General features: G+C 40.5%; 1 protein-coding gene across 1 annotated transcript in view; it reads left to right on the top strand.

Moving 5' to 3' along the window:
* LOC117380789 (myelin protein zero-like protein 2) overlaps positions 1-15,349 on the top strand; it is a 42,505-nt gene extending 27,156 nt beyond the window's left edge. The window contains exons 2-5 of the mRNA XM_033977632.2: positions 5,933-6,102; positions 9,593-9,803; positions 10,782-10,959; positions 13,786-15,349. Coding sequence (XP_033833523.1) covers positions 5,933-6,102; positions 9,593-9,803; positions 10,782-10,959; positions 13,786-13,939 — 713 coding nt within the window. The 3' untranslated portion in view covers positions 13,940-15,349. The remainder of the gene's footprint in view (positions 1-5,932; positions 6,103-9,592; positions 9,804-10,781; positions 10,960-13,785) is intronic.
* The last annotated feature ends 7,487 nt before the right edge of the window (positions 15,350-22,836 follow it).

Below are 22,836 nucleotides of genomic sequence, written 5' to 3'. Positions count from 1 at the left end.
CAACACAACATTTATTTTAACAGATTATTTTTCAGACCAAGGTTTAGTTTCGACTGCTCTCTTGCGCTTTTCCTCAGTGTGGTCACATTTTATCGTTGTGTTGTGTCCGTTCAGCTGATTTAAACCGGATTTGGCGCTGTTTTCCTACCGTTTGAGGCCCATCTGCAGCCCGACTTCTTCAGAACAGTTTCCCAGGTGTGCGAGAGTAAAAAAGCCCCTTCGTCCCGGTTTAACGTCCTCTGTCGCAGTGACATTCGCTCCGTCCTGGTCCAGAACGTGCTTCTCTCTTTTACGCTAATCAGAAATGGTTGGTTCTGCTTTGTGTTTTGCTGCTATTCGCTTTTTCCTTCTCACATTTCGTCCCGTGTTTCTTTTGAATCGCCTCCGTTTCCTCGAAGTCTGTTTTACTGCTATTAAAATAAATAAACACACGAGTAAATGAAGCTCTTTGGACTTTCACACAACATTAATCAGACCAACAGCAAAGAAAAAAGCTAAAGATGAGACACAACTAGCTCATTTTCATATTTGTCATAATGATTTAACTTTAGCTCTTTGCAAACAGCAGGTTTTTAATGATAAATTTGTAAATGTTTATACAAAACCCAGCTCTATCTCATCAAACATAAAGTGTTTTATCTTTTATTCAAGCAATTAATCCAAACTTTGTGCCCAGTATGAATCTCGAGCGCGTTTATCAGTGCATACTTTCCATATTTCCAGTAAAGGTCAGATAACAGACCTGTGCTGGATAAACATTCTGCTGCGTTAGGCCCGGGCTTCACACGTCCCTCTGTGTTTCATCGAGCTCATTTAAAAAGCATTAGTCTGTTAGCGCGCGGCGGACCCTCTCATCCTCTGCTCAGGAAGCCCCTCTCGCTCTGATAAGAAGCAAACTGCTGCTGCTCAGGAGGCTGACCTGTGGACACGTCCTGGACATGTCCTGGACACGTCCTGCACACCTCAGGCTGAAGCACGTGGCTCTGAGATGATTGTTCTCCACGTTTTCTGCAGGTGTCACAAGTTTGTAGCTTATTGTTTTCTTGCGTCTGTGAAATGCCATGAATCCAGAGAGCTGTGGTATTTAGAGTTTAAGTCACATATGTCAAACTCAGGCCTGGGGGTCAAGACTGGCCCACGGGGTAATTATATTTGGCCGGTGAGATCATCTCAAATGTGCATCAGAGCTGGACACATGCACCACTAATACTACAAATCCCAGAATGCTTTGCACCTTGGTCTCGACTGCGGGCCAGCGTAGTAGCAGAGTAAATCAGAGCGAAGCAAAATGAGCTTAATATTTGTTTTTCTACTCCAAGACATGGACTGTTAATAGTTTGAAAGTCAAATTTTCAATGATTGAAATTATTTATTTATTTATTTGGCTTGTGGAAAAAAAAGCTATAGAGAGAGACATAATTTATCTATTTAAGTAAGAAATAAACACTACTGATGTGTCTTTAATTCCTCATATGTTTGGAATATCAAGCTTGAGCAAAAACTAAAGTTAGGTTAAAGGTTAAATATCAGTACATTTTTCTATAAATGTTCTATTAAATGTTTGTCGTGTGTATTTGTCTCAGTTGTTAATTTTGGCCCAGTTTGAGTTTGACGCCCATGGTTTAGCTCAACATTTGTATGTAAAGGTGTGTACTGCACTGTGTTTTTTGAGTTTTCCACCTGCTTTTCTCTGTGGACACTGTCTGTTGTTGCTTTATCTTGAATGTTCCACTGCGACATTTAACTTTTCTATGAACATGTGACCCAATCAGTCCAAATACATGTCCAATTTGTGCAGAGACAGACACCGGGTTTATCAGTTTACCACTTTATTTAAGAATGTGTGTTTTAAAAGTACATTGGAGCAAAAAAAATACCTGTATTTAAAAGTGTAACACCAAACTGTGAAACAATAACAGTAAGAAAAGTGTCAAATCTACTGAATCAGCGTTTACCTCTGAACTCTGTGACCCTTCAGTCCAGGTTCGGTCTCTCTGTCCTCGTCCTCCAGCTCTTCACCTCCAGCCTCACACGGACGATGATGACGAGACTCTCTGAGCGTAAACGTCCTGAGTCGGTCTCCAGAATCGTGCCAATAACGTTCGTAAAAGCCTTGGCTGCGTCGAGAGCGGCGCGTCTCTGCTGACTTACACTCTGATACACTCTGGCAGTAACTTTAATGGGTCTGGACGTGGATTAATAATATTATTAGAGTAGACAGCAGCTCTCTGTGGACAGGTCAGGTGACACAGACGAGAGCGCTCTGGATCGATGGCCCTTTCCCCTTCGACAGCATAAATCGAGCAGATTAATCACAGTTTTATTGCTGCTATTTTAAGAGCAGTTGGGTTTAGTCTGACAATTTAAAGCACTTTTATATTGACTGAGATAGTTTATTGTTATGTTATAGACACAATGTTTAAGTAAATCTAACGCCATTTTGAATTATTATATTATCTGTGACGGTTCAGTCCAGAGCTGCACTGGGCAGTTTGTGCGATTTGGGGTGAGACGCTCCTTTATCAGTAAAAGTTTGAAGCAGAGTCCAGATTTTGAAGGAATAATTTGGACTATGATTTGTCTTGAGGCAGATTTCTTCTACAAAATGGACTTTTCAGACTTTTTTATCCACGTTATAGCTGTTTCCTCTTCTCATTTACCCTCTCAAAGTTTTTTTTTCGAGTGATTCGTGCACGTTTGAGCAATGTTTAATGAAATATTGCCAATCGATCCCTGTTTTCGACACACACCCACCGCCCTCCACGTCATTCTCCAGTTTTATTCCGTTAATCGGTGACACATGTCGGATTTGGCAGGGTCATGTCGTCATTTTGGTGCAATTTTTTTTTTTTTTATCTGCTTCACGTCGCTTTGTTCAGCTCCCATTGGACACAGACAGTTTTCTAACATGAACATCAGCGGATTTGTGTCTTTTATTAAGTCGTTTTAGACAAATACTGTGAATTAAACCTGCAAATTACAACATATTTATCCACGAGCGTCATGCACAATACGTCAGCTTTAAACGGCAGCACTCTGACGTTTAACCCTCTGATGCATGAATTATGAAAAGCCTTGGTCAAGATTTTTTTTCTGAAGTGTTTTTATTCTTCTCAGGACGTGAAACAACATCGTGAACGGCCTGTAAAAATGAATTAACTTGCGTTCTATTGTAAATATACATCACATGTTTCTTTTTATGCTTTGAAAAACATTTAAACATTTTTTTGGGGGAAATTCCAACACTATTTAGGTGCAATGTTTAGGCCTGAATAAGAAAACCAGAGGACATTTACTTGCAGTTACACCAACTGACCACTGAATTGACCTCAATGGAGTGTGGCAGCAGAGAGCACTCTAGAGGCTGAAGCTCCACCACATAAACCAATGCATTAAAGACAAAGTTATGTTTTTGTAGCTGTCTACTGCAGTGACCGCTGTGCACCAGAGGGTTAAAGACATGTTTGTTTGTTTTAGAAAAGAAAAAAACAGCCCCGTCCCAGCACAGACCATCCCAGAACTCTCCATTTAGTATCGTAACATTCTGATCTTTATATCCGTAGGTCAGCGTAGCCCGTATATTCCAAGTCCATAAAACATTTGGCTGCATTTCTACATTTCCGGGCCATCGCTTTAACGGGCGTGAAATACGTCGTGAAGTGCCTAAGGTGAGTGGAGTCCGTGCCAGGCTGTAACTCAGTGTTAAGCGCGTCTCGTCCTGAGCACCGGGGCTGTATGTATATAAACCCAATCCATCATGACACAGAAAGACCCAAACCGCTGCCAATATCCCCGTCTGCTCCCCGCTCCGTCCATTTCACACCTAATAGCTCCTCCACGTACAGTAAAGATTGATATAGTCCATAGCCCAATAATATACCTCAGCTCGCAAATCCACAGAGCCGCCGCCGTCCAGATAAAGTGACGGTAATTCATGTTGTCACCTGTTTTGGCCCGAGTCGAAAGCTTCTAAGAGCGAGAATTAACTTGTGGGACTCAGGGACGGACGTGCGGTTTGTCCAACTATTATAGAACTGGAGGAAAAGCTCCTGGAATCAGACGTTTGTAGTGAAATTAAACGAACGGGATCGGAGCGAGTCTGTAGTTAGTATCATCCCTGAAGTATCTATAGATTTTAAATACCAATGTTTTGTTTTTTTATTTGCAGATAGAGGAAAAACCTTTAAACCAAATACATAATCTATACACTTTGTCTTTTTTTTTTACGCACAAACAGAACTTTATACAAAAGGAGAGAGAATAACAGTAACAGCACTTTAACGAGACCCGTATAATAAATAAAAAAGGAAAATGAAGTACAAATGCCTTCTCTTTTACAGCCTTTTTTACATAAAGGTTTAATATATTTAACCCAGCTGGACTAGATTTTTTTTTTTTTAAACAATGTCACAAAAATACAGCAGCCAAGTCGTGTCACAATTTGGTACCGAGGAATATTTTTGATAATTGTCTCTGAATTTGACACTGCCTGGACGACAAATATTCATTTTGGACTTCAAATAATAGAAGTTTCTTTAACATTTATAGATATAGATACAGATCAAAACCTCATAATGATTTAGGAAAGGTCCAGTTTTGTCTGATTTACGTGTGTGTTTTTTTAATTATCGATATTTGTTCCTATGACTTTCTAGTTTCAGTATTAATTAGTATCAGTTAGTGTTCAGTATCGATACTTTTGACTCTACTAAAGGTGTGGTCTGCAGGATCGTACCGTATTTTCTGGGCTATAAGTGTCACTTTTTCTCGTAGTTTGTCCGGGGGTGCGACTTAAATGTGAAATTATTATCTTTATTTCATCTTCAGTCGTTTCATTTTTCTCTGGAGTTGGTGGATTTGTTCAGAAGTGACACCGAGGATGAAGAATTCAGTGGATTTATTGATTTGGAGTGAGATCCAGAGTAAACTTGTTGTTTTTTCTGCTTTATTTATCTGATTAACTGTTAATATCTTACGTTAACAAACCAGACACGTGTTCAGTTCTGTCTGTGCTTCATGGAGCTGAATAAATATAAATGTGTTACGTTAGCGTGTTGTACTGATATTCAGCCTGTTGGTCCACATTTTATTATTATTATTAGAACTTGACTTTAAAGAGAAAATGTCTGTTCTTGGTCACTACTTCCTGTTAGCGTCACTACTTCCTGTCCAATTTTATCTCTGTGTTTTAGCAGAATCTCGCAAAAAATAAAAAAAAATAAAATAATAATCCTGTTAATAGATACTGTTGTTCTCTATTTTATTATTATTATAACTTGACTTTAAAGATAAAATGTCTGTTCTTGGTCTCGGATTTTGTTAAATAAATTTCCCCAAAAATGCGACTTATAAATGTTTTTCTTCATTATTTTGCATTTTTTGCTGGTGCGACTTATACTCCAGAGCGACGTAAAGTCCAGAAAATACTGAGCTGTTAAGAAATGAGATGTAAAAGTAGAAAAGCATAAAGTGTCCGGAAAATACGATATATATTTCCTTTCAAATCCACATCATCCTAAGAGTCGCACTTTGTCTGCGCAGCATAAATCGTCACATTGCATAAAAAATAAAAAAAACGATTCTACTTTTATGACACAATCACTACACAAACTACTACATTTCTGCAGATATTTACTTCAGGACGTAACATGATCAATAAAAACACAAATGTCTGGTCCGTTTTAGTTTCATTTGTGCAGTTGTTACACATTTGTTGTCTGTTCAATTATAGAAAACATCTGCTGACATTTCGTCGTCTGTATTTTCTCGTGCACCTTTTTCAAACGACTTAGTGATTCTGCTGCTGCGGCGCTGCGGAGGCGGAGGAAGGTCAGCGAGTCCAGCGCAGAAAAACTAATGATGACAAATCTATACTGCGCTCTGCATTTGTGCCTCGTGCTGCCGGAGTCTTACTCTTCTCTGTTCGGTCCAGGGCTGCTCCGGGTCACGGGGATAAAGATTTACACGTCCGGAGACATGGAGGCGGTGAACGGGACGGACACAAGGCTCAAGTGCACGTTCCAGACGTCAGCGCCCATCAACCCACAAACTCTCACCGTGTCCTGGAGCTTCAGGCCCCTCACGCAGGGCCGAGAGGAGTCGGTGAGTAGAAGAAAGACTCAACTTTATCTGTCGAATGAAAGACTGAGAGAGAAAGAAAGAGAGGGAGAGAGAGAGAAAGAGAGAGAGAGAAAGAGCAGGAGAGAGGAAGAGAGCGAGACCCCCAAACTATCACTGTCCTGGAGCTTCAGGCCCCTCACACAGGGCCGAGAGAAGACAGTGAGTAGAAGAAAGACTCAACTTTATCTGTCGAACAAAAGACTGAGAGAGAGAGAAAGAGAGAGAAAGAGAGGGAGAGAAAAGGCTAGGAGAGAGAAAAAGAGACCCCCAAACTATCACTGTGTGTCCTGGAGCTTCAGGCCCCTCACACAGGGCCGAGAGGAGTCGGTGAGTAGAAGAAAGACTCAACTTTATGAGAGAAAGAGAGAGAGAGAAAGAGAGAGGGAGAGAAACAGAAAGAGCAGGAGAGAGGAAGAGAGAGAGAACCCCAAATTATCACTGTGTCCTGGAGCTTCAGGCCCCTCACACAGGGCCGAGATTCAAGATTCAACACTGACTTTATCTGTCCTGAATAAAAGACTGAGAGAGAAATGAGAGAGAGAGAAGGAGCAGGAGAAAGAGACAGAGAGAAAGCAGGGGAAAGAGAGAGAGCAGGAGAACAAGAGAGAGAGAAAGGGAGAGAGCGAACAAGGGAGTGAGAGAGAGCAGGAGAAAGTGAGAGAAAGAGAAAGAGCAGGAGAGAGAGAGAGAGATAGGGAGAGAAAGAGAGGGGGAGAGAGATTTGTGAAAAACCAAATATAAAGCACAGTCCGTGTGTAGAAATGTGAGTCATTTTAATCTTCACATACACGACTTCTATTATATTTATATTTATCTGCACATGTGACACTTTCTCATTCACCTCGTCTGTGTCTCAGTTCGTTCTTTATGTTTTATTAATAATTCTAAAAACAGTTTTGAGTTGGAGAAGAAGGACATGTCCCACCCACACAGTCTGACCCCAGGCCTCAGTCCACGGGGCAGAACATGACATTTAACAACATTTTATTTGACAAAACTCACAATTCTGCAAAACACTAATCATTTAAAACGTACTCTGGAACTGAAAACACGAGTAAACTGGTTGGGTTGGATTGTACCATTGATTATTGTGTGTTATTTTTCAGATATTAGGTAAATATAAGTGACGTTTTAGAGGATTTCGATTGTTCAATGTGGTTCGTCGAGTTCTGGGGTCACAAGTGCAGGAAGAAGAGACACGAAAGATGAAATTTAAGAACAGTGAGAGCGAACGACTTCAGTTTTCGTGAAAGAGAAGTGGATCCAGTCGACGAAAAGACAATGTCATATTCACATTTTCACTGCAGACCATTAAAAATAAGACGAGTCACGAAAAGACCTCCCCTGTATGTGTGCGAATCTGAAATAAAACCTTAAAGCTCGCTCACGGTGTCAGGCATCGACCGCCCCCTCACTTTTAGACCAAGGCGTGTGTGAGTCACGGCGCTCCCCATAGAGACGCCCAGACATCAGTGTGTGTGCTCAGACATAATGAACAGAGAGGAGCAGAAGGCCCCGTGTCTGCTCTCACTGCGTGGGCGAGGAGCGCTCTGTCCTGGGCGTTCTCTGGCACTACTTTAGCCCGGCGAGCATCAGAAGTGGGCAAAGTGCTGCTAATCTGTACTCAAGTATCAGGTTTCAGGTGCGTTTTAACGAGTGCGGCGACGGTGGGACGTGTTTCACCGCGACACAAAATGACTTATCGGACATTTAAAGGCTCCCGTCTCCATCCCGCAGGAAACTCTACGTAGTTCTGCCTGTAAAAGTGTGAAAGTTCATTGTCTCGTGGGTGTTTTTGTGGAAATAAGACTCATTTTGCAGGTTCTGGTGAACGTTTAAGCAAAGACGGAGTTTATTTCTTGCAAAAAAATGGGTCAAACAGCATCTCTCCCTCATGTCAGACCCCGAATGATGAAAAAAACACCAGGTTTATATAGTTTGAAATTACGACGGAGTATAAGGGTCAGTCAAATAAAATAAATGATGCGGGTGCTACGAGAATAAAGTTGTATTTTTATGACAGTACAGTCTGCTGTGTGTGAATGAGTGACCAGTGCGTTATGTTTTATGGAGAATTTGGAGCATTTTGTTCAGATAAACTTTCAACTGGGGTTTACGCACGATGAAATACTGTGACTTTTATCCCACCATCACCACAGTATCCTCAGTATAAGTACTTTGAAGGGACACTGCAAGTATTTGAGTTTGTTTTGAGACGGATTTGGAAGAAACTGCAATATCTGAACAAAAAGCTCCAGATTGGTCACTCATTCACGAAAATACGACTTTATTCTCCTAATATTACGACTTTTTCAGGCTTCGACTTTATTCTTGTGCTATGACTTTATTCTCGTAGCGCCCGCATCATTTATTTTATTTAACTGACCCTTTTTCTCCGTCGTATGAAACGAACCAGAGGACGTACGTTTTAAAGTAAAGATGTGGAGCTGGATCACCTCAAGAGTCAAAATAATACAAGGTCTGATGCGTTTTAAAGGGAGAGAGATCTCAAAGTCAACTGCATCTATCAGCACATACAGTAAAAAGAGTCATATATGTGCTGAGATCGTGACGAGATTAGAAGTTTGACGGGATGAGCGATCGAAACGGAACAAAAGGGTTTACAGGAAAGGTTTTCTAACACTGTCTTTAAAACAAATCATTTTAGTTACAAGCCCAAGTGATTTCTAAAACGTAAAATAACCTCACGATATTTAAATTTCCTTTACAGTTTGTTGTAGCTTTGTCATTCTGGTAGAAAAGGGAAGGGAAACTAAGCACCGGGACTGGAATAAGGAAGACGAGGGGACGAGGGGACGGGGGGACGGAGCAGGAGAGACGTGGGACGATCTGGGCCCTGTCCCGTCTGTATCTGCTGTAACAAAGAATAGAATAAACCTTTTTCTGTATTTCAAAACTCACTAATCGATTACTTTTCATCTAGAATTGTAATTTTTTTCCACAACAAATGATTAACCTGATTAGCACCGAGGATGTATTTGGATGTTTAGCTTAAAACGAGCACTTTTCTATCATAAGGTTTATCGAATTTAAGTCACATGGAAAAGGTAATGACCCAGATTTGTTTTAAAAGCTTGAATCAAATACTGTTTAACTCGTGTGACAGACATTTTGCACAAATCTTTCTTCATGTACGAGCACAAACCTGATAAAAAAGTGTTTATTTAACAGGATGCAGATGTTTCAGTTGTTCTCAAGACTTTAAACTTAAATTTTAACTTTGCATTTTCTGTAAAAAAGTGATAAAAGCAGAGAAACAGCAGCGATAACTTAACACTTAACACATTTACCCTCAAAAACACAACTTCTGAATCTAAAATGTGCTGTTTTTATCAATGAATTCATGAGTTTTAACATTTGTTTTTGAACTTACACATTCACGCCTCCTCAGATCACGTTCTAACTGATTTCTCTTAAATGTTGTTGATAGATTTTTTCTTTTCTCTCGCAGATTTTCCATTACCAGCAGAAGCCGTACCTGCCGATCGAAGGCACGTTCAGGAAGCGCGTGGTGTGGGCCGGGGACATCATGGGCCGGGACGCCTCCATAATCATACGACAGGTGAAGTTTACCTACAACGGGACGTACACCTGCCAAGTGAAGAACCCCCCCGACGTGCACGGGACGGTGGGGGAGATCCGGCTGCGGGTCGTCACTACAGGTCAGAAAGTCGCTCCGTTTGAGGTCGCGACTGGAGAAACTGTTCATTTGAGCATCTTTAAAAATGTGTTTTTTTCCATTTTTTACAAAGTACAACCTTACTCGAGCATTTATTCATCCGTCAGTCAGCGCACAAACGGAAAAGACAGTGAAATATTTTGCCCAAGGACTCACTTAAGCAACATCCTGGTTAGTTAGAGACGTGTTTTTACAGAACTAATAGACTTTAAAAGAGCAACATTGACTCTAACGAGGATTTGTGCAAGTACGTTTTTTAGTTTAGTGTGTCCTGGTTGGTATTTGAACTCAAAGCATGAAAATAATAATAATAATTCCAACAAAATCTGGACCGAAACATGGAGAAGGATCCTTGAACAGAACAGTGAATGCAAAATATCTTTCATTGAAAAAGTCGAAAAGCAAAACTCTCCATTTACCGTCAATCTATGTTCTTGCCGTCACCTGTGGTCATGAGATCGCAGATACAAGCGGACGAAATATGAGCTTCAGGACGCTCCCTTAGAGACAGAGGAGCTCGGTCACACGGGAGGAGCTCAGAGTAGAGACGCTGCTCCTCCACGTCGAGAGGAGCGGCTGAGGCGGTTCCCGGACGCCTCTCTGGGGAGGTGTTCCGCGGAGCCTCCTCCCAGCTGAGAGGAACTATGTGTCTCTGACCTGGGAACGCCTTGGGGTCCAACTGGAGGAGCTGGAGGACGTGTCTGGGGGGAGGGAAGTCTGGGAGTCCCTGTTTAGAAAAGAAAACTGACACTAAACTTACTTTTGGGGTCATTTATTGGTGTAAATCTGGGTCTGCAGATGGAAACTTGACGTGATCTGGTACAGAACAGCTCAGTTTTTTAAGAGCTTCATCTCCCTCTAGATACTGTCCGTTAAAAATAAGATAACAGACTTTAAAATGTCGATAATTGTTACCCATAAACTAAAGCATCATCTCGATTTCTCCATTTCTCTCCTCCAGCCTCGTTCTCCGAGCTCTTGTATCTGGCCATGGCGATCGGAGGAGGCATAGCGGCGGTCGTGGTGCTGCTGGTCATCATCGTGTCGTGCAGAAAATGCAAAAAGCGTCAGTGCCAGAGGATGGAAGGGAACGTGGAAGCGCCCCCTCAAAAAAAAGAGCGCAAAGACCCCACTGCCTGGTAAGACTGAGCCCGGGACGGAGCTCATGGACCAGGGGGGGACAGACTCTGGGCTGTGCGGGGGCTTGTGGTGCTCCTTTTGGGACAGTTTTTCACTCTGTGCTTCCTCTCAGAGCTTTGGACCCCGGCGTGGAGGTGCTGACGGAGCAGACTTAAAACAAGAATGTGTTTTAATGTACGTACGGAAGAATCGAGCTTTTATACTATCAACATGTGCCTTTAATTTGCGACGCGAGCGGTTTATCAGCGCGTTTTTCCTGCTCGCCTAAAAAAAGGTCGATAGCACGTTTCCTGTTTAGAGCTAATGTTTGATGAGAGCCACAGAACAATAGCAGCTCCACTGTTTACTTCCTCACTTATATAATTCAACTACGGCAATAGGACGCAGGTTTGAAGTATTTTAGACCAACAATAGTAGCTGGACAATGGGCAGATTGTATTATTAACATTATAACAACACAATATCGCATTACTAAGACGATAAATAGTATTAATATTACTGCATCAGCCTTTCACACAGTATTACTAAACAATATAAGCTGCAAAAACGTAAGACTATTACACAAAAAAACTGAAATATTGAGCCTAAATACATATATTGTGTCACCTTTTCCATTTAATTATTTGATTTAAAGCAAAAAAATACATAAAAAATAGGATACGCTGTTTAAAATACTAATAAATGCATTGTTTTTAACGTTAAATATTCAAAATAGATTGACAAATTTAGAGTCAACATCGAATCTTTATCGTGAAATATGTCCAACGAGGAAACAGAATTGATTTGAACAAGTTAAACAAGAGGAAAAAACTGTCAGTATAAGTATTTTTTGTGTGGATTTAGTGCGTGAGGTGGAAGAAACGTGCTCGAAAATGCTGCGTTCAAGCTCGATCCGACTCCACAAACTCACACCTGCTTCATTTCTGCTCCAGTTTTGCATTTAACGACTGTTCTGTGTTTGTCTTTGTCCGATCAGTTCATCTACGTGTCCAAATTGGATCGTACCGTTGTATATTCCTGTTATGATTCACTACTGAAGTACTAGCACTGTATTTTGGTTTGATTTGCCAGTTTTTGTGACTGATATTTGTTATATTTTTGATCAAATCTGTCGGTGAACGTTGTTGGAAACAGACACTTTACACAAACGGCACATCTGCACATTGGATTTCATGTAATCTTCCTCATAAACTGACTGAAATTTATGGTTTAATTGTCTGTTTTGAACAATGTTACATTTTGCTGGGCATTTGGGACTGGTTTGCTTCTGTCTTGGGTTTTCAGATCTGTTTAATTTGATAAACTTAGACTCCATTCTTCTCCAAAACTGAACCAAACGACACAATTTGATGTTACACAATCGAAAGAAGATGGAGACTAAAAGAAAAGGTATTGTTTCCATTAGAACAGCGGTGTTATCCTCATGTTGTAGCGCTGTGGTCTGTCCTTTTACAAGAGTGTGTAATGTATGTAATGTAATATATGCACATACATGTAATCTCTGCACGTACATGGATGTGTCATACGTGTCCTGTTTGTTAAAGCCTCCTCACTCTTCAGTCACTGCCACGTTTCCATGATTTAGTTTGATACAACGCGTTTAGCTTTTCCAAAACGTACCCCAGATGCTTAAAGAAGTGCAGCTTTAAGTATTGTACAGTTATTTTTACTACAACACAGCAACTACTGTACTTTCTGGACTATGCGTCGCTCTGGAGTGTAAGTCGCACCAGCCAAAAAATGCAAAATAATGAAGAAAAAAACATATATAAGTCGCATTTTTGGAGAAATTTATTTAACAAAATCCGAGACCAAGAACAGACATTTTAAATAAAACAGAGAACAACAGTATTTATTAACAGGATTTATTAATTTTTGTGAGATTCTGCTAAAACATAGAGATAAAATTGAACAGGAAGTAGTGACGCTAACAGGAAGTAGTGACGCTAACAGGAAGTAGAGACGCTAACAGGAAGTATTAACCAAGAACAGACATTTTATCTTTAAAGTCAAGTTATAATAATAATAAGAATAAAATAGAGAACAACAGTATCTATTAACAGGATTATTTTTGCGAGATTCTGCTAAAACATAGAGACAAAATTGGACAGGAAGTAGTGACGCTAACAGGAAGTAGTGACCAAGAACAGACATTTTCTCTTTAAAGTCAAGTTCTAATAATAATAATAAAATGTGGACCAACAGGCTGAATATCAGTACATCACGCTAACGTAACACATTTATATTTATTCAGCTCCATGAAGCACAGACAGAACTGAACACGTGTCTGGTTTGTTAACGTAAGATATTAACAGTTAATCAGATAAATAAAGCAGAAAAAACAACAAGTTTACTCTGGATCTCACTCCAAATCAATAAATCCACTGAATTCTTCATCCTCGGTGTCACTTCTGAACAAATCCACCAACTCCAGAGAAAACGAGAATATGATTTTGTTTTAGGGGCGTTTTTGTTCAGTGTTTCTCAGATTCTTTTAAATCACCGTAATATTGAAGTTTTAAATGTTCAGTGACCCTCGCGCGGTCGTCACTGTGACAAGAACCAACATGTGACATTATAGATTTGAATCATTTCACATATAAGTCACATCTGAGTATAAGTCACACCAACGACAAACTGTGAACAAAAGTGACACTTATAGTCCAGAAAACACAGTATCTGATTATAAATGATCATTAGTTTGTGCAGAAATGCTTCCAAACCCCGTGTACTCGTGGCATGTTTCTCTTGAGTGTGTGTGTGTCGGCCCGTGTCCTGTCCTCCCTCACGCCCCCTGCTGTCTCCTCTGCCCTTGTCCCGTGCAGCCCCCCGTCCCGCGCCGTGCACCTTTACCTGTCCCAGACCTCCATCGAGATCGACAGCTCCGACGGCATGATTTCCGACCCCAGCACCCCCGACTCCAGCTCATCCGAGGAGGACGAGAGGAGCACGGACGAAGACGAAGACGACTCTGACTGATGAAGAAGAAGACCGCGCGGGGACAGAGATGTTTGAAATGTGAAGCTGCACAGGCTGAGGTTTTTTTTTTACTGGAGGGACGCCAAGATGTCGCCGGGCGCCGCGCCAAGGAAGAGCTGTCATTGAGCCTCAAATAAAATGAAAGAAAGGAGACGTTGGAAAGGAGGAGGAAAGTCGAATCAGGTCAGGTTTGACATCGGCGAATAGCTTAAAAAACGACCGCCAGACTAAAGGACAATGGTCGTTTTGTATCGATAACTGCTGCAGGGATCCGTGTGATTGATCGGAGGCGTTCGAGGTTTTTCAACGCCGCAGGACTCTATCGCTAAGAACTTTTCCGTTAAGCTGATGTACATAATGGAAGCAGATCGCAAAGCTAAACTTTAAAGGGTTTTTATCGGTAAAACGCCAGTAAAAAGATAAAGAATTCTTGTTTATTGGGGCTAAAATGAGTCGCACAGACACTTGGATTGTTCCAGTTTTGCTTTTTAGCTTTACTTTTGCGAATCCTGAACATAAATCTTTTCGTTTGCAGCTTGCTCAGTTTGATTTCTGCTGAATTAAAACCACAAACTCTGTAAAATCTATATTCAGTTTATGACAATACAGCACAGACGGGAATTTCTTTTTAAACGCACATTTCCTTATTATAAAGAGGAAATTGAACTATCCGAGCCTCTGTGTAGTACGGATTTATTTTTATACGCTTCATTAAATATTCTGCTTTTAGTGTTTACGTCGATTCCGTTTGAGCGTTTTTTTATGGCGGAAGTGTTGCCCGATAATCGCGTGTTTAATTTATTGAAGAAATGGTGGCAAAAGGTGAATTTAAATACGTTTTCTCAACAGTTTTTGCAGTCGTGGTCCCGGGAAAGTCGACGATATTCATGTTAAACAGCTGCACAAGGATATAAAACTACAATTTAAACCTGGATTGGAACTTTTTTGAGTCTTTCCAGTCCAAACGAATCGTCTTCTTTTGAGCGACGACGTTCATGTTCATGTGAAAAATTCAACGGACACGTCGTTTAACTCGAGGACCTGATGATTGTTTGTTCCTTTTGCACTTGTCAGACCTTCACGTGACATTTCTTTCATAAAAATGTGAATTTGTGGCTGTGATCGTCACGAGGCCGATCGCCGCTTCACTGAACAGCGGCGTACGTTTATACTTTATGTTCACACTTTATCTGGAATGAGCACAGATCTGAAAACCCACCAGCGGCAAAACGTCCGTGTGTATTTGAACGCACCGTCTGTACTAACAACTAAAAACTGTAACTGTGTTGATCCATTTTAAACCTGTGATGTTTATAAATGTCTTTTGTCTAGTCAATGCCAGAAGTATTTTATTGTAAGTCACTTTGATAGATTTTGTAAGAATTTTTAATAAAACATCTGTACATTTGTATCCGGGTGATTTAATAAACTGTTTTATGCAGCTGATTGAAAATGCAGCAGAGCGGCCTTGTTCTGACATATTTATTACAATGAAGCTTTATCTTTAATAGGCCTGGATATTTGGAGCGTGTACAGGCCCCGCCTATAATCAGAGTGAGCAGCTGCTTAGGGCCCCCAGGCCACCAGAGGGCCCCCAAGAGCCCATACATTTATGTTCAAACTAAATGACTCCGGTGTTTATACTTGTCTAAAAATCCTTCTTAAACGATTAGATGTGTTTTATTTCCAGTAGTTAAATATGTCCTGCTACATTTGTTTTTGAGTCGGGCAGTGGTGTGGACAGCGACGTGTTTACACCTGTGTGAAGGACCCCTCCCCTCCAGGTGCACTCTGGGAGACTGAGACAGAGGGACATTTAAATGGGTGTTTTACAGACTAAAAGACTAGAAGTGAGTGGAGTTCAGTTTATTTAAAGTACGAGACAATGTGACAGTGTGAAGACAAATATGTCCCCACTTTACATCAGTGGATCTGCAGTTAAAACAGTGAAGCTGGACGTGTATAATTCTGCAGACAGGACACAGGACACAGAGGACACACCTCAGAGAGACAGAGGACACAGAGAACACACCTCAGAGAGACACAGGACACAGAGGACACACCTCAGAGAGACAGAGGACACACCTCAGAGCAGCAGGTGAGTCTGTTTATTACACTGGCTGTTTATGGTTGTGGTTTGTCTTTTTGTGGTAATTTATTTAGACAAACATCTGACTTTAATATTTACCACTTCCTCTTTGCAGACTGCGCTCCGCGCTAACTGCTAATGCTAACTGCTAACGAGTCACTGTTAGCATAACAGTGACTGTTGTTACTTTTACCAATATGGACATGCTACGTCTTTTAAAGCTCTAAACCCGCTCTATTCAGTCGATAAATGTGTTTGTCAATTATATTAAGTTACATAACATGTACAAGCGTCACTTAGCAACATTAGCATGCTACTATTGAAAACAGAGCACTGATGATGTCCTCTCTGAAATATAAACACTGTAAAGGTCTAAATACTTCTATATTCCATGTGCCCGTCACAGCTGCACTTAATGTGCAGAAAAGTGGAATGTGCAGCTTTATGTCTCTGCTCTGAGACAAACAAGAGGCAGCACAGATACAGTGGTATCGGCTCTTGGTATCGACTCTTGGTATCGACTCTTGGTATCGACTCTTGGTATTGGCAGCCCATTGACGAGTATGAGTACTGACACGGTATCTGTCCATCCCTACTCATTAATATGCACTTTTAGAAAATAAACACAAAAATGATGTGCTCCTAAAATCCTCTTTTATTTAATGTTCAGTCCAAATGATCTGATGATTATAAATCTGATGTTCTGCCCAGGCTGTTTCTCTTATGCAACTCTTAACTTGGATCACTACTTTGTACTTCTTGAGTGATATAATTTTGAAGTAAGTGTACTCTGCTTAAGTATGTTTGGCTACTCTGTCCAATTCTGCATTTTATGACATAAATAATTGATAACTGTAGCTCACTTTAGTCAAATAGAACACATTAAAATGTACCAGAAACCAAGACAAAATGGCGGATCCCCTTCCTTACATGTTTTTATACTGTTATACTTGTTTTGGCTGTTGTGAGCCTCTAGAACACATGTGTCAAACTCAAGGCCCGTGGGCCAAATGTGGGCACCCCGTCATTTTATGTGGCCCGCGACAAAGTAAATTAAAACGTATGACTGTCTTAAAATATCAGTTTATCAGGAGATACATATAAGTAATAAATATAGAAACAGTTAATTAACAAGATTAAAAAATAGTTGCATTTATTTTACATTACATTTGTTTACATTTTAGTCACATTTATTCTGTCTTAAAGTTACATCTGGCCTTTTGAGACCAACCATTTTGTTGATGTGGCCCTCTGTGAAAATGAGTTTGACGGCTCTGCTCTAGAATTTGCAGTTTTTTTAATCAGTGGTTGTGATGAAGTAGCGAGGGCCCCCGAAGGAAAATTCAGCTTAGGGCCCCTGAAAGGCTAGAGCCCTGAGTGTGTACTTATGAAAAACAACGTAGTGCAGTGGGAAAGATTCAGTCGTCCACCACAATATTTCCTTCTACCACAACACATTTGGAAAGTCTGATTAAAGCGAGCGGTTTTGTAATTAAAATGTGAATGTGTTTGTTTCAGATTAATGCGCATCTAGACCTACTTTTATTTTAGAAACAAGCAAAACGTGCAGACTGAAGCGAACACTGCTCCGTTTTATCAATCCCAGCGTCTCGTATTTGACTCGGGACGGATGTGCAGTGTCGTTGTGGATGTCTGACTGACAATAAACAGACAGACAGGTTGTTTAAATGTCTTTGAAAAGCTGCCAGAGAGAAACCTCGGAGTCACCAGGTGTCGTGTTCAGAGATATTTTTATGATTGAAATGAAAAATATGAGTTTGACAGTTGTCGCTCAGTCAGAGGATGTGACAGTATTTGGTCACTTTACTGCACGCTGCATTTAAACTCACTCCTGCTCATGTTTTAATGGTTTAAATTGACTTATGTACGTGTTTGTTTTGGGGTTTTTTTGTTTGTATTTTTACTTTTCTGTATTTGACCAGGGCAGCTTTGAAAAGAAGCGTCTGAGCACTCTCCTCGGGCTCTCCGTACATAAATAAAGCTACACAAAAGTCACAAAACACCTGATTTAGAGGAGGACACGCACTAAAACTGGTTGAGGGTTTGATCGAGAGACAGTTTGCATGTCTCCCCCTACAGGTGAGGAAGAGAACTGCTGATTTATTTGCACAAAACTTTTTAAAAGACTTGCAATTTCCACTGTAGGAAGGTTAAAAGTGCACTAAATAACTGTTTTGGAAGGAGAAATAACATTGCTTTGCCTGGAAAACCCCACAATATGGCATTTTACGTACTTATTTATCTCTTGGCAGCACAAACAGGTCAAAAGTTACAGGCTAAAAGTCAAGAGGCGACCACTTCTACCACTGAAATACAAGAATGCAAGGTATTTCTGAGCAATAACACAACCTGTAATTTAACAAACGCAACACAAATAAGCAAAGCAACAGTTCCAGAGACAAATTGTGTAACAGAAAAGCTGCATAATCCACTTTTAAAACCCTTAAACTGTGCGATAAGGTCCTCCCACCTGCACAATCAGATGAATTATTGAACCTAACCTTCCTGTAGCTGTGACTTTATGCAGACAGCACTTGTTTGTAAAGTGACACGCTTCATGACTGCGAATACATTAGCACTAAATGTTTGTGTGTGTGTGTGTGTGTGTGTGTGTGTGTGTGTGTCCAAGAACCTAATTGTGCTCATTGATCAAAGTCTATGTGTCGATCCACAGCTGTAGCTACGCCCAAATGTGCCAGACAAGAGCCGTTTATTGAAGGGAATCGTCAGGACTGAGCGTGTTACTGCGGCGTTATTTGTGAGAATTAGAATCTGTCCAGTTCATATTCCCTCGTCTCTTTGAGAAAGTGGAGAGATTTCTGCGGTGTCATTGTTATTCTGTGTAAATAGTGGACCGTTGATAGCCGAGCGCCGCCGCTGCCAGAATACATTCCACAGAAGGTAACGCTCCACTTTGCCGTATTGAAAGACACACACTCCCCTTTAAAAGTCAAAAGTCAATACTGGGTGTCTGCTTTCTAGGAAAAGATAATCGTTTTTAGACCACTTGAGAAATGATGTTGCACTGTTTTGATTAAATGGTCGACTTTGCTCTTAGTTCAACCTGTGCACGCTGCTGTTGTGCCTGTGAGCAAGACACCAAGCTCACCTTTGGGCGTTTGGGTGAATTAACTAATCTGATTATTTATATTAGGGCTTTCAAAACTATTTAATACATTAGAGTCTATTTTATGTTTATTTTTTTATTTTATTTTAAGCTATTTATGTATTATCTTGTTTTATTGTACCATTTTCCTTCTGTTCTTTAACTGTGCGGTGCAACACTGGAATTTCCCCACTGTGGGACTAATAAAGGCGTATATTATATCATCTTATCTAAAAAAATCTCATGAACAGGACAAATATGACATCTCCTGCATTTTAGAATGGTAAGTGCACATGAGAATCACTGCAGAAATGTACTTTTTTGTTTTAAATTGTACTTTTTTTTTTGTATTTTAATTCTATTTCATCTCTGTGGTGTTAAATAATAATGAGTACTGTGTTCCTTTGTATTGAACTGAGTGAAATTTAAATCCTAGTTTCATATATTTAATAATACGTTTACCATAAAACTCTGGTGTTTGAGGTGTGTGTGTTTCCTGATGCTGAACTTTATGAGGACATGTATGTCTGTGTCCGTGTTGTGCGTTTTATGGACATTATAATCACTGTTGTCTCATCGTCGCACAAAGCCTCAGTGTTACTCAATGTTTGCCTCCGTCTGCATTACTCACCTGTTTGTGGGTTGTATCTGGCACCGTTTTTGAGCAGTTTTTTTAAGATTAAAGGTCGTTATGCCTTTAGGTGCTGAGGTGTCTGATTAATTTAGTAACTAAAATGTGAGGATTATTTATGCAAATTCTGATCAAAGTTGGGTTCAAATGAGGCAGAGCGTGAGAAGTGCTAACCTGAACTTTACACGTGAGGGTTCGGTATACGACTACGCAGAGTATTTACAAGTATTTACGAGTATTTATGAGTATTTATGAGTATTTATGAGTATTTATGAGTATTTATGATGATGTTTAAGAGGTTTTATGTACAGATCATGACAAGATAATGTGACCAGATTAAACAGGACAAAGTGAACTGTAAACTCACTAAACCAGGACTAAACCAGGACTAAACCAGGACTAAACCAGGACTAAACCAGGACTAAACCAGGACTAAACCACGTCTAAAGTCTGATCCGGACTAAACCAGGACCAAACCAGGACTAACCCAAGACTAAACCGGGACTAAACCGTGAGGAAACTGGGACTAAACCAAGAGAAACTAGGATGAAACCAAGGCTAAACCAGGACTAAACCTGAGCAAAAAAGGGACTAAACCAGGACTAAACCAGGACTAAACCAGGACTAAACCAGGACTAAACCAGGACTAAACCAGGACTAAACCAGGACTAAACAATGTCTAAAGTCGGACATGACCTGGACTAAACCAGGACTAAACCAGGACTAAACCACGTCTAAAGTCTGATTCGGACTAAACCAGGACCAAACCAGGACCAAACCTGAACTAACCCAAGACTAAACCGGGACTAAACCAGGATTAAACCAGGACTAAACCTGAGCAAAAAAAGGACTAAACCAGGACTAAACCGGGACTAAACCAGGACCAAACCATTTCTACATCAGGACTAAACTGGGCTCAATCCAGACCTTGATAAACCCTTTAAATCTCTCGCTCTGGTCTTTGTTAGGTCTGTGTTCAGGACACATCAGCCAAGAGTCTAATGTTGTTTCATTGTGCGATATCTTTAAATCTTTTCTCTTTTTGGCCGTTCCCAGACTCCCAGTTCAAGAGTCTAACGTTTTCGTCTTTTCACAAACGTAAACGGCGCCGATCTGAGCCTCTTGGTGCTGACAGCAGAAGAACAGAGCTCGTTTGGACCAGAGAGACTCCACTGTGACTAAAGGCTGGAGTAAACCTGAGACGAAGCACTGGAACAGAACAGAGAGCTTTGTATTCACGCAGACGCACACAGACGCACACAGACGCACAAAGACGCACAAAGACGCACAAAGAGGCACATAGTGGGGCCTGTGTGAGGACAGGTCCAGGTACGAGGCTGTATATTATTTTACACTGAACAAGGACAAATCTGCCAGCGTTTTTCTGTTCTATTCTTTATTTTAACACAATAGAAGGTTCAAGTGAAGTTAAGCATTTTTATTCAGCTTCTAACAACTCATTTAACCAAAGTAATGTTGTTTACGGTAATAAAAACACAAATGTCTTTTATTATTGTACATTTTTTATTAGGAAATGCCATAAATAATGCAATACTTTTTATTAACGTGACATAAACAGATAAAAACACTGCACCTTTGAGTTAAGTTGAGTTGAAATGGTTTAATCTTGTTTCTAAAAATCTCATGTTCTTACAGTCACATTTTGACCCAAGTATTAAATATTAAAGCAGCACTGTGTAACTTTCTGGAGGTGGCATGATTCTATTTGAAGTTAAACCAATCGGTGTCCGCTTCTTCATGGAGATGGATGAGATTTGTGTCCTGCTCTGGAATATTACAGCCAAAAGGAAACACATTTCATGGAAACAGAAGCAGAAGAAGACCCTCCTCCAGGCCAAGTAACAGTCAGGTTTGTGGAGAGGCGAGCCTGCTCATCTTAATCCCCCATTTCCCCCAATTCGGAGCAGACATTTTGGACGTCCGTTGAGAAAAAGTGACCTGTTCATCAAGAAGTTTAGTAGTGTGCAACCCTGTGCAACTATTATCAAGGAAATGTGTCTTTCATTATTTTAGGAGTTGAAAAATGCAGATTACTTTGTCAGAGTAAAGAACATTTTTGCAAGTGTCATGAAGGCAAAGGAAGTTTATTTGTACAGCACAATGTGTAAATGAGGTAATTTAAATGTTTTACAGAATAAGAAAGACATTAAAGTCACAATAAAACAAATCAAATCATAAATAATCACAAATAACCATCATGAAATTAATGTTAAAACAGAAAAGTGCAGAATAAAACCCTTTCAGTCACAGCAGATAAACAGAACAGAGTCTGGATTTAAACATCGTCAAAGTCGAGGTCTGAGTCACATCTTCAGGAAGAATGATCCAGGTTTAAACTGAACAAAACTGAAACGATGATTCAACATGTTTAGTCCTGGTTTAGTCCTGGTTTAGTCCTAGTTTAGTCCTGGTTTAGTCCTAGTTTAGTCCTGGTTTAGTCCTGGTTTAGTCCTGGTTTAGTCCTAGTTTAGTCCTGGTTTAGTCCTAGTTTAGTCCTGGTTTAGTCCTGGTTTAGTCCTATGTGTTTAGTCCCGGTTTAGTCCGGTTTAGTCCTGGTTTAGTCCTAGTTTAGTCCTGGTTTAGTCCTAGTTTAGTCCTGGTTTAGTCCTGGTTTAGTCCTGGTTTAGTCCTATGTGTTTAGTCCCGGTTTAGTCCGGTTTAGTCCTATGTGTTTAGTCCTAGTTTAGTCCTGGTTTAGTCCTGGTTTAGTCCCGGTTTAGTCCTGGTTTAGTCCTGGTTTAGCCCTGGTTTAGTCCCGTTTTAATCCCGGTTTAGTCCCGGTTTAGTCCCGGTTTAGCCCTGGTTTAGTCCCGGTTTAGTCCCGGTTTAGCCCCGGTTTAGTCGTGGTTTAACCCTGGTTTACTCCTGATTTAGTCCTGGTTATTCCTGGTTTTGTCTTAAATCTTACGCAGTGGAAAACACAAACATTCTAGTCATTTTTAATGCACATTATATTTTTATTATGATGGGATCCACATCAGTTTGGCACAGACTCGGCGCAGACTCGGCGCAGACTCGGCGCAGACTCG

Source organism: Periophthalmus magnuspinnatus, chromosome 13 (genome assembly GCF_009829125.3).
Source record: "Periophthalmus magnuspinnatus isolate fPerMag1 chromosome 13, fPerMag1.2.pri, whole genome shotgun sequence".
NCBI classification, from domain to species: Eukaryota; Metazoa; Chordata; class Actinopteri; order Gobiiformes; family Gobiidae; genus Periophthalmus; species Periophthalmus magnuspinnatus.
This window is presented reverse-complemented; position numbering and strand designations above follow the sequence as displayed.